We start from the raw sequence: 15,842 nt of genomic DNA, 5'->3' as shown, positions 1-15,842 counted from the left end.
GGAGACGGCAATAAACGGATGCCAACATTTTCTTTATTTCACTTGTTCCCTTGCAAATCTTTGATAAAGTCAATCCACACGTGGTTATTGGGAAAAATCCACGTCCTTCATCGCCAAGATTTTGTCGGCCAATTAAAATTGAATTCTTTCACGAAACTAGGGCAGAAGTTGCTTGTATCGAAGCGCAAGAGAGAAACCTCGTGCCCATTCAAACTGTAATTGGCGGCAAAAAAATTAACGTCAATTTCAAACTTGTGTTGACGATGATAGATGGCAAAGTTCGTGATTCTATCACAAATACATCATCAAGTATGCGTTGTTACCTTTGTGGTGCTACGTCCAAAGAATATAATGATATTGATAAGATGTTGCAACGACCGATTAATGAAGATCACTTGAAATTCGGAATATCGTCGCTGCATGCTTGGATACGGTTTTTTGAATGTTGCTTACATGTCGCTTACAAATTAGAAATAAAAAAGTGGCAAGGGCGCAAAGAGGATAAAGAAAATGTTGATAGAAGAAAAAAAAATATACAAGAAGGTTTTCGTGAAAGATTAGGGCTTCTTGTTGATCAACCAAAACCAGACTATGGAAGTTCTAATGACGGAAATACAGCTAGGAGTTTTTTCGAAAATTCTGAGATTTCCGCTTCGATAACGGGAATTAATGAAGAATTGATAAAGCGATTCCATGTTGTATTGCAGGTAATTTCTTGTGTTTTCGAAATCAATATATCCCAAATTTCGCAAATACACTGAAGATACTGCACGAAAATTTGTCGAACTGTATTCGTGGTACTTCATGCCAACAACAGTACACAAAATTCTTATTCACGGTTACGGAATCGTGGAATCTTCGTTACTTTCTATCGGACAAATGTCTCAAGAAGCTCAGGAATCATGTAACAAGTATATTAAAAGATTCCGAGAAGATTTTTCACGAAAATGTAACCGCATCAAAACCATGGAAGACATTTTTTGCAAACTTTTAGTAACGTCAGATCCAATAATATCTAGTTTGCGAAAACTTCCTCCGAAGAAACTAAGATCGTTATCTTCATACGCGGTTGAACTATTGATTCCACCTTCAGTTCCAGAATTAAGTTAAATTTTTTCAAATTACACGAGCGATACATCGGACGATGATGACAGTTCGCAGGACAGCGATTAATTGTAAGAAGTGCTCAAATTACGTGCTATGGAAGCTTCTTTTTTTTTGACATCTTCCTATTTTTTTGTAAAAAAAACTGCCAAAAAAAATGCTAAAATCGATACTTTTTGTTCAAACCGGCGCCATTTTTGCAAAAAAAAAAAAGCCTCCATAGCACGAAAGCCAATTATATACCGATCAATAATCTTTTTGTGTTTTTTGTTTCAGATCAAAATTGTGACGTCCAACGTGGACACCACATCCAAGTGCATTTTCTGCAACAATTGTTTCATCATTTTTATGGATATTAATTAATAAATAAATCGATCTTTAAAAAATTGTTTTGTATTCTGCAATACCCAATTGATATACAAAAAAAAACCAGACCGATTAGATTATTTTTTCTTTAAAAAAAAAATCGCGAAAAACAGCGATTCCGAGCCTGCACATCCCCAACCATATTAGGGTGGGGTATGCAACGAGAAAAAAATCGGCAAACGAAAAGCTGGCGAGCTCTTGAGAAAATTTTCTCCTAGCTTATACCGCCTCCCCCGCGTCACTGTTGTGTCTGTATGTCACGTGGTGCATGCTCTACGAACGATTGACCGGCTGGTTTTTGCTCGGTGGAAGGTGGGTGCGACTCCTTTAGTATAAATTCGAACAGCGGTTTGAAACTTCTCTAGTAATTTTGAAAATCTTTCGTGTGAAAACAGGCGTTTTTGATAAAGTGAGCTGTGAGAAAGAAAAAAAAATCGGTGTTCATTTGAAAAATCTCAAGACTTCAACGAGTTTATATTTTTTGTGGGTACTTTATAGAATACACATATATATGTATATGGTGCTACGCCAATCCTCTTACGATACTGTGAATGTTGATTTGAATTCCGTAACGATTATCGCATTTGATTAGTATGTTAACAAAGTTTTTTCGATTTGTTTTAACTTTACTGTATTCCCTATCATCGTATCCATAAAAATTCTGGAAAAATTTTAGAATCGTATTAAAAAAATATGAACTGATCGAAAAGAGGACCATCAGGCTCCCCACCCAATTCACCACCACGATCGCCAACTTATAAGCGGGTGTGCAGAGGGGCGGCTTATGACGAGGAGGATTGACTGATAGTGATGCCGATACGCTAATTATCGACTCCGAGCGATGTATTGACGATAGTCTTCGTGATGATGATCGCGAGTTTGAGCAAAATTTGGCTGGCGAGTATCATCATCATCTAGAATCATCACCATCACCGACTGATGCGGAGGATGAGGAGGATGAGGAGGAGGATGAGGGGGAGACGGAGGTGGAGGGTGTTTGGAATGGTGGTGATGGTGATGACGAGTGGGTGGAGGCGAATGTACGGGAAGTGGGCATTGAGTTTGATAATGATTTTGACGGTTGCGAAGACGTACGCATCAGATTCGGTTTACTTCTGAACGAGATTGATCAAATCCGTCAAATGCTGGAAGACATCGATAGAGCTGACGATGATGGTTATTATTCGGACGAGGATTGGTGTGTAGCACTACATTAAAATAAAATTCTAGTATCTTCCACACCTTCTCCGTATCACTCATTTTGAATAGGTGGAAACTTTTTTGAACTGGAGATTTATCATGCATATAAATGATGAGTGCAGTGGCATCAACTTTTCTATTTCGGCTTGCTCTTTTTTACAGATTTTTGTCAATGCGAATCAATTTTAGAAAGAGAAAAATGTCGTCTCATTCAAGTGATGATGACGATGAGTAGTCGATCGTTGATTGGGGCGAGGATGAGGAGGCTGAGGAAGAGATAATTATAGGCTTTTCCGAAGCAACACGTGAGTTCTCGTTGGAGGAGCTTCGGGATCTCGTTGAGGATGCGCGAGCTGCTCGAGTGAGACCAAACAGCCAACATTATATAAATTACGCTGATATATGTATGGAAATAATTGTAGAAAAATGGGCGAATGAAACTATCGTAATAATTATAGATGTCGAAAATAGCGATGATGATGATGATGATAATGTTAGCGAACAGGATAACGATAATGATTTTACAGTCTTACACGATACGTGCGAGTCAAAAAAGTTATACAAAGTTCAGCTTATATCAACGTCAAAGTCATGGCAGTCGAAGCGTATATGGGACTTGCAGAGCAGATGGAGGGGACGTACAATTTGCTGAGAGAGCAACCACCCGGAGAAGATAATGACGCTGTCATCAATCATTGGACTGATATTAGAATTGCAAATATCCAAGTTCTGCGCGATATTTCCATGCAACGAGGAACAACCGTTGGTGCGAAAATACGGATCCAACATATGATCGCACTCCTGCAATCTTGGGTGACGAAGATCAAGCAGTTGCAGCAGTGCGTGGTGGTGACGGGTGGAAATATCGGTACTCCTGCGGGTGTACAATGGGACGACGTGGATAGTGCTTTTGCCAGCCGAATCAGAACGGGGGTTGTCACAAATCTCCGTCATAAAAATTTGGACGCCTTTCTCAACGATGTGCAACGCGTCGTCGCCGAGAAGTTGGAGCTGATGCTGCGCGAGGAGGGAAATGTGAAGGTTAACCTCATATTATCGTGCAAATTCGAAAATGTCAAGCACGAAGAGATCTCCACCGAAGTTAAGAGTTTCAACACCTCCAACGTGGCGATTCTTCTCCCATCGAGCGATATAAATGGTTGGTTTACACGTGCACGGGGTGATCTGCTATCAAAGGTGGAAGATTTCGAGCAACGTGATTCCGGTTGGAGTATGATTGAGATCCTCAACATCGCTGTAAATATCAATCGCTACCAGCCTCTCGCCGCGGGAGCTTCAACATTCATCGAGGTGCCCCAAGACATTCAATGGAAGAGAGCGGTGGTGAACTTTTAAAATTATCAATTTTTTTTTTGAAATTTTGGTGAAGTCAAGTCGAAACATGATGTAATAAAGCTATGTTTTCATTTTTGTAAAATAAAGCAATTAACTAACAAAAAAAATGATCGAAAATCATCGTTTTTTCAGTCCTCTGACTACCCCTAACCCCTTAATGCTTCCATTGCTGGCGATAACGACTCGTCATGGCAGAATGTGTAAGTATATACACATCACAGACCTTGATGGTTTCCTCAATCTTTACGTTGATCCCGTACATTCTAGCGAAATGCAACGGCTGATGCATACTATCATATACAGAAAGAGAAGACCGAAGTGTATGTTCCTTCACTTGTAAGAGTTTTCAAAGGAATTGAGAAATACCCGTCAGTATGACTTCAATACTACACGTAAGAGTGTTACTCAATTATACCGTTAACATCTCGACATGGCTACTCCTTATCGATGTTGTGATAGTACTGTAGGTAGGTTCAGTTGCATTCACGCGATAAGTAGCTTGGTAACAATTCAAACGTCTGCAACAGATCCTAGTCATCCGTATGCCGTAGAACAACGCATGGTGGCCTGGATCTATTCAAGCAATGCGATAAGCAATGCGAACGTGATCAAGCACGAGTACTGGACTACTGGACGTGCTTCCAATGCGCTTTCGCAGTTGCGTTAAGGGGGGGGTAAGGTATTAAATTTTTTTTTTTGTATTTTTTTTATTTCTCTAATTGATTGCACAATATGTCAAGAATATTGTGTTAAAATTTCAAGTCGATTGAAGCAAAATTAACGAAGTTATGAGTAAGCGTCCGTTGCTCCGGGATGAGGTTTTATACCTGACCGACAGCTGCGCGACGCGCTCACCCGGCCCAAACAAAACCAAACGGGTCTGTTCAGGTAGAGTCAAGAATATTCGAGGCATGGTATATACATGAGTTAAACACTGTATGCCGTGCTGAGCAGTAACAAGTGACGCTAAAATTTTGACTCTGTTTTCCTTCAATTCGTACATCGAAAGTGTTACTTCGTTTTCGTTCGTGTTCGTACCTCGAAAAATCTTCGTGTTCATACCTCGAAAGTTTGACTTTGTTATCGTTCGTGTTCGTACATCGAAAAATGCCCCGAAAAATTAGCAGAGAAGATCGTAGGAACACTAATGAGAGGTTATACCGACCTAAAAAAAAACTGCATCCACAAAAGCGTGGAAGCGACGAAGTGGAAGCTAATAGCGCGTCAGCGAAAAAAATTAAAAATAATCCTGTAGTAGAAGTAGAAGAAGATGTCCAAAAACATTACAGAATCGTAGATTTTGTTCTTGTTTTTTCGACTATTGCTACTTTGGTCAAATGTGTGAAGTGTGATGGAAAAATTACATTCCCAACGTGCAAAAGAGAGGGTCTTGGTTTCAAAATCAAGGTCACATGTGGAAAGTGTAAACAGTCGAATTACATTCCATCTAGTGAAAGCATTAATGCTGGTGCGTACGATGTCAATTATCGATTCGCTTTCGTAATGCGAGTGTTAGGCTTAGGTTTATCCGGATGCAATAAGTTTTGCCGACTAATGGATTTGGCTAGTACTTTCTTATCGAAACCAACCTATCATTCATATATTGACAAAAATTGTGAATCGATAAAAAATGTTGCCAAGAAGTTCTTCGCATCGGCTGTACGAGAAGAGAAAGAAGCAATGTGTGAAGCGAATGATGCAGAAAAACCGTCAGAATTGACCGTGTCTGGCGATGGCACATGGAAAAAAAGAGGGTTCTCTTCGTTGTTTGGCGTTACTTCGCTAATTGGATATTATACCGGAAAGGTATTAGACATTCTTGTGAAAAGCAGTTACTGCCACGATTGTAAGACTTGGACAAACAAATTGGATTCTGCCGAATACGAAGCGTGGTACGAAGAGCATGTTGATAGTGGCAATTGCAAAGCCAACCACGACGGACCCGCTGGAAACATGGAGGTATCAGCAGTTATAGAAATGTTCCAACGATCGGTGGAAAATCTTGGAGTGAAATTTCGTAACTACATCGGAGACGGTGACTCAAAGACGTGCAGCGGCGTTGTTAATGCGAAACCTTATGGCGAAGATTTTTTAACCCTTATGTTAGTAACCAACTTTACCGACGTCTTTTAGCAACCGGGTACCCGGGTACCCACAATTCTGAGTATTAAAAATTTTGTTTATTTTATTAAAAAATTTTTTTCCAAAATATTTTTTTCTTGAAATATTAATAGTAAGTGACAATGTAAACAAAAAAAAAAAAAAAATAATAACAACGTAGAGTTGTGAATGACATCTGAAACGTATTTGGGGCACTCCAGGTAGTCGGCCGGTTTTTATTGTTCGGAGCCGAGCAGATGCCGTTGGAGAGAGAGAAAAACTCAAGGTTATTTCTTCGTTTTCTATCGCGCACTAGATTCGAGCATTTTTTAGTACGCAACAGATTTTTGGTGAGATCAGACGTGTTTTATTTATGGTGTTCTCTTCACAGTGAAAAATAAAGTTGTTGAACAACTATCGAGAGCTGAATATGCTAGGTAAATAAACGTTACATATACTTAACATTTGTAAATATTTTAATTACAATTTTGTGTAATAAAATTATTTACGACTTATATCATATAATATTTAATTTATTAGATTAAGTGCAACCGAAAGAAATGAATATTTGAAAAAACTACTTGGAGAACATGACAGTGATTCGAGCGGGGTTTCTGACAGTGATGACGAAGACTGGATTCCAGCAAATATAGCTAGACGTCAAATTTTAAATCAAAAAGCTAATTCAGGGCATGACGAATCAGAAGATTCTGAAGATACAGGAGAAATCGCTGAAGGGAATTCAGCAGTAGAAGAAGAGGTTGAGGAATAGCGAGAGTGAGGATGAGAATAGCGAGAGTGAGGATGACGACAATGAAGTAGAAACTGCTGAGCCTGAAGGTAATAAAATATTCGTTTTTAACAATGATTGGAATACTAATTTTTTTTCTTAAATAATTAATTTATGTTGTTATTATTATTTTAGGACGAGCTCAAGAACCATCTGGAAGTTTTATTGCGAAAGATAAGACAGTGTGGAACAAAACTCCACCAACTCAGCATCAGACCGCAGCTCATAATGTTGTACGCCAGCGGAGTGGGCCTCATCGCAGTACGGAAACGTTGTCAATTAGTGAGACTTTCAAAAAAATTTTTACTCACGAAATGGTTGATACAGACAAAGGAGCATCCGGTAACATGGAAGTCGACGCAATTGTCATAATGTTCAAAAGATCGCAAGAGAATAACGTGAAGATTCGCAACTATATTGGAGATGGTGACTCGAAAACATATAGTGGTGTTATCAATGCTAAACCTTATGGTGAAAATTTTCTAATCAATAAAAAAGAATGTGTTGGACACGTCCAAAAAAGGATGGGAACTCGTTTGCGTAATTTAGTCAAAAAAACTGTGACTGATAGTGAAACCAAAACTGGAAAAAAATCAACAAAAAAACTCTCTCAGGTAAAGGGAAACTGACTGCAAAAATGATTGATAAGCTCACCCAGTACAATTCGTCGTGCAATTCGTTTCAATTCTAATTCTGTAGAAGAAATGAAAAAAGCCATTTGGGCTACTTACTATCATTATGCCTCAACCGATGCAAAACCACAACACGAAAACTGTCCTAGCGGAGAAGGCTCATGGTGTGAATGGCAGAAAGCTGCAGCTTCAAACAAGCTGAATAATTTCAAACACTCATATTCTGCTCTACCAACTGATGTTTTACAAGGAATCAAGCCAATTTATGAAGATTTAAGCAAAGATGCTCTCCTAGAGCGATGTATTGGCGGATTCACACAAAATAATAATGAGAGTTTGAACCAGCTTATTTGGAAGATTGCGCCGAAAGTTGAGAGTGGTTCAGCAATTATCGTCGAATTTGCATCTTCAGTGGCTGCTTGTGTTTTCAATGAAGGCTGTGAAGCTTATTTAACCTTCCTAGAAGAGATGCGAATCAGTACTGGTCCAAGTTGTCATGGATGGGCGCTTCTAACCGACAATATTCGAATGAACAGAGCAGATGAGCGAGCAGCTAAAACCGCTAAAAATGATAGAATTCGCCGCAGACTTGATCAAAAAGATGCTTTGGACATTCTTGACGAAAGTTCTATACTCTATGGTCCCGGCATTGATGATTCTATGTGAGTAAAATAAAAAATAAATAGCTTACTAAGTTTTATCAGGGTCTTTTCGCTACGAAAAACTTTAAACGCGTTTTTCTCAAATCGATGTTTTTTGAGTCGGTGCCCTCTGTATCTCAAAATCTATTCAACCGATCGTTCTCAAATTTTTTACAGTATTTCCTTACATAATTTATGAGGTAACCCTGTTGAGATTTTTTCGTTTTTGATTTTATTTTTTTATTATTAACAACAATAGTCATGAATTTAGGCCAAAAATCGGTATTTTCACTTTCAAGTCTTGTAAAAAGTTCAAAAATTAAAAAAAAATGGAAAAACTCGACAGAGATACCTAGAGGGACATAAAAATTAAAGGAAAAACTTTGGTTATTTCATTTCAGATGATCCAGTGCTGAGGTATGACGTGCACCGCAAAATGTATTTTTTCTGAGGCGCCTGCGAAGAATTGCTGCCATTCGGTCAATTTTCAATATTTTTCAACCAATATTTCACAGAATATAGTTCAATTACTACTCTTTAATGTACAATAATCAGAAATAAATTTACTTTCACCGTACGCCCAAAAAAAAATCTGTAAAAACCTGCTTTTTTCTGCCTTCAAAACCCTACCCCCCCCCCCCCTGCAGTGCCTCTGCAAAAAAAATGAGAATGCAGGAGGAAATCTTGGTGCCGCGTGATCCGTCCGTTGAGTACCGAATTTTGAATTTTATTACTGTTTTCGCGGCCATCTCCGAATTTGTGCAGTGCAAAACCTGTAACGGAAATGCGAAATTTGAAACTGCTTCTGAACGAGGACTCGGGTTTAAAATTGTTTTGTCGTGCGATCAGTGTCCATCTCGTAGCATAAATTCTAGTCCTTTTATCGAGCATTCTTATGAGATAAATCGGCGTTTTTTATTTGTCATGAGAGTTCTTGGATTAGGGTTAAAAGTTGCTGCAAAATTTTGTGGATTAATGGACATGCCCGCTTTCCTAACACAGCCCACCTACGATTTAATTATGAAGAATATACATTCCTGTGTGAAAACAGCAACCGACAAACTTTTTCAGCATGCTTGCCATGAAGAAAAAGACTTGACTGCTGAACACCAAGGTGACGAAAAATCTGCAAAGCTTACCGTGTCCGGCGATGGAACTTGGAAAAAGCGAGGATATACTTCCTTGTATGGAGTGACATCATTGATCGGATATTATTCTGGGAAAGTAATTGATATCCTCGTGAAAAGTGCCTATTGCAAACAATGCGAAACTTGGAAAAGCAAACTTGATAGTGAAGAATATCAACAATGGTATGAAAACCATCAAGATGATTGCAGTTGTAATCATTCAGGTTCTTCTGGAAAAATGGAAGTTGATGCAGTGATCGACCTATTCAAGCGTTCAGTGGAAAAATTCGGAGTGCAGTACAGAAATTACATTGGAGACGGTGATTTTAAAACGTACTCCGGGATTTTGAAAGCTGCCCCATGCGGTGATCAAGAAGTCGTGAAGAAGGAATGTATTGGACACGTACAGAAGAGAATGGGAACGCGACTCCGAAATTGTGTGAAAAAGAAAGTGGAAACGGTCGAAAAAGAGGATGGAAAAAATCCTTTCCGCTCTGTTGTTATGATTCTAGAAGTTTCTGTTACATTCAAAAGAAACATCTGTAGCATAGAATATACAGTTTACGTACATGTATTCGAAAGAGAGAAGGAAGCATCAGTCCGTTGTTGCACGCTCAACCAAGCAGTTGCCGTGCTGCTATTTTGTTTTCAGTGATCGTGCAAAGTGAATTTTAATCAACATGCCTAGATTGTCTAAAGTTTCTCGATTGGATCGTGAAAATACTAAGAGACAATTAAACAAAACAAAAAAGGTACAAAATCCTTTCAAGAAAAAAAATGATGATTTGAGTACGAGAAGTACATCGTCCAAAAAAATCAATGTCAATACAATCAGGAAAGTGCCGGAAGATACTGAGAAGCATTATCGGATTATTGATTTTCTCCTTGTTTTTGCAACAATTTCGACATTAGTCAAATGTGTAAAATGTGATGGAAAAATTGATTTCAAGTGCTGTGATAAAGAAGGTCTTGGATTCCAAATTCAAGTGAAGTGTGCAAAATGTGAACCGCGTTACGTTCCATCAAGCGAAAGAATTCGTCGGACTTACGAAGTAAACACTCGACTTGTTTTTATTATGCGCATACTAGGCTTGGGTTATGACGGATGTCAAAAGTTCTGCGGATTGATGGATATCACGAGCAACTTTCTCAGCAAAACCTGTTATCTTGACAGTATGAAAAAAATATGTGCATCCGTCAAATCTACTGGTGAACAATTTTTGTTGGCTGCTGCTACAAAAGAAAAGAAAGAAACTTTACAAAACACCAATTCTGAAGATTTAACAGCTTCTGGGGACGGTACTTGGATGAAGCAAGGCTATTCTTCATTGTTTGGTGTTACAAGTTTGATCGGTTACTGGACAGGCAAAGTAATTGATATTTTTGTTAGCAGTTTACACTGTCAACTTTGTAAACTCTGGAACTCAAAATTAAAAACAGAAGAATTCAAAGAATGGCACCAAACGCATGTAGAAGAAGGAAATTGCCAAGCAAACCATACAGGACCTTCCGGGAATATGGAAGTTGGTGCTGTGATCGAGATGTTCCACCGCTCCGAAGAAAAATACGGTGCGAAAATCAAGAACTACGTCGGAGATGGAGACACCAAAACCTTTGGTAATTTAAGGGGGGAGTTCCTCTAACAATTTTTGAAAAATCGAAATTTTTTTTTTGCAGATTTTGAAAGTAAATATATTTAAGAATATAGTCTAAAAATTTGAAAGCAATCGGAGCACTGTAACATTACTTTAACGTACCTTGAACTCAGGTACCTTAGCGCGCTCGACCCCTCTAATACCTATGCTCCGCGCGCTCAAACAATACAAGCGTATACCTGCTATTGTATGAGATCACGGACGTACTATTATTGTACTAATACTACTTCCGTGTATATAAGATATATAAGATATATAATCCTAAGCTACAGTTCACATTTTCGTTCTGTGAAAAGATCTAGAAGCGTTGCTCTCAGTTTAAAATCGGAGTAGCAACAGCAGTCGTGTTTGTAAACTCGAAAGAGCAGCATCTCTGTGAAAGTGGTTTCAATATTTTTTCTGTGCATCATGGATCAGAAAATTAAACATCAAACATCAAGTTGGAGGCGTCCGGGAAGTAAGCCGAAAAAACGAAAGGGTTTTGGTGCTACAGGTCAACCAAAACTTAATACGAGTGCGTCAGCAAAAAAACTAAAGGACTCGAATGATACCAGTTTTGCTGTACCCGAGAGGGCGAATACAAGCTACAGCATCCTTCAATTTTTCACAGTGTTTGCAGCTCTATAGGAAAAGTAAGCGTATACGACACTACATACGTTCCAAAATTGGCTAGAGATAACTTCCACGATGGAAGATTTGTTCCACAAAGCGAACAAGTGGTATTATCCAACTTACGTAATACAGTTGAAGCTCTAGCGCGTGAGGACACACCTGTCCAACAACGCAGGATGTTCTACATGAACTATCCTATTTGTTCTATGAACTATCCTAAATTGTTCTATAACAATTTGTAAAGTGTAAAGTGTGTAACGGCAATGTGACATTTGGCAAATATGATCAAAAAGGTTTTGGTTTCAAACTGCTTCTTAGATGTAACAAATGTGAAGATAAGTCTATTGATTCGAGCCCGGTGTTCGGGAATGGTTACGAAATTAATCGCCGGCTTGTTTTTATATTTCGTTTACTCGGCGTAGGACTAAACGGAATAAATTTATTTTGTGGACTTTTGGAATTAGGAGAAGGTTTAAGGGGTTATACGCAGTTAGAATTTTCAAAAAATCGTTTTTTTTTTTCCTTTTCGGAATGTACATATATTTGAGTATATTCTCTGATAATTTGAAGTCAATCCGATAAATATTTTCGGAGATTTACCTGAATTTGTAAGGCCACGTCAGAGCGTTAGAAAGTAGGGTCAGTAAGAACTGGACGAGCAGCTGCATGCATGAGGCGCGCTACCTGAGACCCTTTATTCTATTGTTTTCTTGTAGAATACGAGTATAATAGTCAGATATACTAAAGACTTGAAGGTCACGTGCAGTTATATTATAACCTAAAAAAAGTGTTTCGTCAGTCTAAATTGTACTGCTAAGTGGTAAAGTCGTGCGTTCAGTATAAACTTACTAGTGAATTTTATTTAAACATTAAAAAAATGCCTCGTAAATGTTCGAGATCTCGCAGAAGTACCGAAAATGTCCAATTATCTAGAAGAAAAAAGAGAACACAGACTTTTAATCCAAAGACTACTGAAACGGATGAAAGTAGTTTTAGTGCGTCTGCGAAAAAATTTAAAATGCAGAAAGAGATTTTAGTTTCACGTGATCCTTCGATTGAATATAGAATTCTAAACTTCATTACAGTATTTGCTGCGATAAGTGAATATGTGCAATGTAAGTCTTGTAAGGGAAACATAAAATTTGAAACTGCTTCTACCCGTGGACTTGGTTTTAAAATCGTTGTACTGTGTGATAACTGTGAGAATCGTGTGATAAACTCCAGCCCTTTTGTCAAGCATTCTTACGAAATAAACAGAAGATTTATATTTGTGATGAGAATTCTGGGACTAGGATTAAAAGGCGCAGCTAAATTTTGTGGCTTGATGGATATGCCTGCTTTTTTAACACAAGACACTTATGACTTGATTATTGAGAACATTCATTCTTGTGTGAAAATAGCAGCTGAAAAACTGTTTGAAAAAGCCTGTACTGAGGAAAAAGAAGCGACTGCTGGAAACCAAGGTGACCAAAATGACCAAGGTGACCAAAGTGATAGAGAACTAACAGTTTCGGGTGACGGAACCTGGAAGAAGCGAGGGTATTCTTCTTTATATGGAGTGACATCACTGATTGGATATTACACTGGAAAAATCATTGATATAGTAGTGAAAAGTTCTTACTGTAAGCAGTGTGAGGTTTGGCAACCTAAAAAAGGTACTGAAGAGTATACTGAGTGGCACGATGAACATAAAAAAACTTGTGCTGCGAATCACAATGGCTCTTCAGGTAAAATGGAAGTCGATTCTGTTATTGAAATGTTCAAGCGTTCAATCGAAAAATTCCAAGTTCGTTATAAAAACTATATAGGTGATGGCGATTCAAAAACATATTCTGGGTTACTGAAAGCTGCTCCTTATAATGACTATGAAATTGTTAAAAAAGAATGTATCGGGCATGTTCAAAAGAGGATGGGCTCACGACTCCGCGACCTAGTGAAAAACAAGACTGAATCAATAGAAAAAGACGGAAAAACAATTAATAAAAAAGTACTTTCTGGGAAAGGTAAGCTCACAGCTAAGCTAATAGATAAGCTGACAGTTTATTACGGTTTGGCAATAAGAAGAAATTGTGATTCTGTGAACAGTATGTATAATGCAATTTGGGGAACTTATTATCACTATTGTTCGACCGATGAGAATCTTCAACACGAAATGTGCCCAGGTGGAGAAGGTTCATGGTGTACTTGGCAGCAAGCCCTAGCAACAGATACATTATCTTCTTACACCCATGATTATCCAGCTTTACCAGCTGATGTTGCCAAAGCTATATATCCAATTTATGAAAACCTTAGCAACGAAAATTTATTGGAAAGGTGTGTAGGTGGATTCACACAAAATAACAATGAAAGTTACAATCAGTTAATCTGGAAAATAAGTCCGAAAATTATTCCATGTGGCTCTAAAGTTGTTGAAATAGCGGCTTACATTGCAGCTGCAACATATAATGAAGGTACAACATCATTGTTACACATGATGAGTGCATTAGGGCTTTCATTAGGCACCTCAGCTCATAATTATGCTGAGAAAGAGGACGCAGAGCGTGTGATGATCTCCAACGCGAGAGCGCTAGGGAGCACGCGCGAAGAAAGAATGGCTCGACGACAACACCAGCTGGACTTACTGGAAGCTAGGAATCCTGCACAAGGTCCCTCTTATGGCCCTGGAATCGATGATACCATGTAAGTTTAAAAAAAAAAAATTTACCTATGTGTAAACTACTTCTGAAACTTTAAACGCGTTTATCTCAAAACTGTCATTTCAGAGTCGGTGAGCAAGATTTCTCAGAGATGGCTCAACTAATCGGGCTGAAATTTTGACACAATCTTTTTAGATACATTCTTCAGGTATTGAACGAAGGAATAAGATGTACAAAATTTTTTACTATTTTTTTTGGACAATTTAAAGCGAACATTTTCATCGAAAACTAAAAATTTTTTTCAAATAGCCGCCATTTTGTTAAAAATGAAAATTTTGTTTATTCCTTCGTTCAATACCTGCATTTATCTATCCTTTAAAAGAATTCACCTTTTTTTTTTATTTCAGATAATCCAAACCGACAAAATCGTGCTCACCGCCGAGCGCCTTTTTTTGGAGGTCGTTCAGGACATCATCTGCAGAGGCGGTGCACATCAATATTTTGACACGAGTAATACAAAATTATATTCTTCAAAGTGTGCTCTTTCAGAATTACTATTACTTGTACTTAGTAAATAAAAGCTGTGTCCACAAAAAAATCGTAAAAAAACCTTATTTTTGAGCCTCGCAACTGCGTATAACCCCTTAAGTCTGCTTATGGGGATGCTGCCCTAAGTAAAACTAGAGTCTACGAGTGGTTTTCACGTTTTAAAAATGGTGAAATGTCAGTTGAAGACCAACCCCGTTCAGGACGCCCCGTAACGTCAAGAAGTGACAAAAATGTCGACAAAATCAATGCTCTCGTACGTGAAGACCGTCGCCGAACCATTGATCAACTCTGTGACATGAGTGGAATATCATGGAGTTCAATTCAGAGGATTTTATCCGAAGATTTGCAGATGAATAGAGTTGCAGCCAAATTTGTCCCTCGCCTTCTCACAGGTGAGCAAAAGGAGCGTCGAGTTCAATCATGTTTGGAGCTTCAAAATCAGCTCAAAGAAGACCCTGATTTTTTTTCCAAGGTGATTACTGGTGATGAATCGTGGTGTTATGGATATGACCCCGAAACAAAGCAGCAATCAAGCCAGTGGAAGTCACCTGGCTCTCCTCGCTGCAAAAAGGCGCGCCAAGTGAAGTCGAATATCAAGACAATGCTCATTTGTTTCTTCGATTGCAGAGGTGTTGTGCACGCGGAGTTCGTTCCCCCGGGTGAAACTGTTAACCAGAAGTTTTATTTGGCAGTATTGAAAAGATTAAGGGAAAGCATCCGTAGGAAAAGGGCAGATCTTTGGCGCGCAGGCGAATGGTTCTTCCATCATGACAACGCGCCGGCCCACACCGCTCTCTCCGTAAAGCAGTTTTTGACCAAAAACGGCATGACACCAATCGTTCACCCCCCCTACTCACCGAATCTGGCCCCCTGTGATTTCTTTTTATTCCCCAGACTTAAAAAGGACATGAGAGGAAAGCGTTTTATCACTGTGGAGGAAGTCAAACAAAAATCGCTGGAAGGCCTGAAGAACATCCCGATAAATGAATTTAAAAAGTGTTTTGAACAATGGAAGCATCGTTTGCAGAAGTGCGTTGCGGTCGAAGGAGAATACTTTGAAGGTGATCAAAACTT

The 15,842-nt window shown here is 38.7% G+C and overlaps 1 protein-coding gene and 3 long non-coding RNA genes across 4 annotated transcripts; 3 read left to right on the top strand and 1 right to left on the bottom strand.

The window, feature by feature from the left end:
* Positions 1–380: 380 nt before the first annotated feature.
* LOC124176702 lies at positions 381–7,576 on the bottom strand. The gene is made up of 3 exons (XR_006869445.1): positions 7,242–7,576; positions 976–987; positions 381–394 (listed from the first exon to the last, which is right to left on the bottom strand). It is a non-coding gene; the product is annotated as an uncharacterized LOC124176702 (long non-coding RNA).
* On the top strand, positions 6,486–7,234 carry LOC124176701. Its single transcript, XR_006869444.1, has 3 exons — positions 6,486–6,563; positions 6,667–6,966; positions 7,052–7,234. It is a non-coding gene; the product is annotated as an uncharacterized LOC124176701 (long non-coding RNA).
* Positions 7,566–8,770, top strand: LOC124176697. The gene is made up of 2 exons (XM_046558289.1): positions 7,566–8,210; positions 8,591–8,770. The coding sequence occupies exons 1-2, from the start codon at positions 7,621–7,623 to the stop codon at positions 8,592–8,594; spliced, it is 594 nt and encodes a 197-aa protein (XP_046414245.1). The 5' UTR covers positions 7,566–7,620; the 3' UTR covers positions 8,595–8,770.
* Positions 8,771–10,713: 1,943 nt separating this feature from the next.
* On the top strand, positions 10,714–14,811 carry LOC124176698. Its single transcript, XR_006869441.1, has 3 exons — positions 10,714–10,726; positions 14,082–14,262; positions 14,627–14,811. It is a non-coding gene; the product is annotated as an uncharacterized LOC124176698 (long non-coding RNA).
* The last annotated feature ends 1,031 nt before the right edge of the window (positions 14,812–15,842 follow it).

This window comes from Neodiprion fabricii, chromosome 2 (genome assembly GCF_021155785.1).
Source record: "Neodiprion fabricii isolate iyNeoFabr1 chromosome 2, iyNeoFabr1.1, whole genome shotgun sequence".
In the NCBI taxonomy this organism is placed as follows: domain Eukaryota; kingdom Metazoa; phylum Arthropoda; class Insecta; order Hymenoptera; family Diprionidae; genus Neodiprion; species Neodiprion fabricii.
Note: the sequence above shows the minus strand (reverse complement) of the source record. Positions and strands in the feature narration are given on the sequence as shown.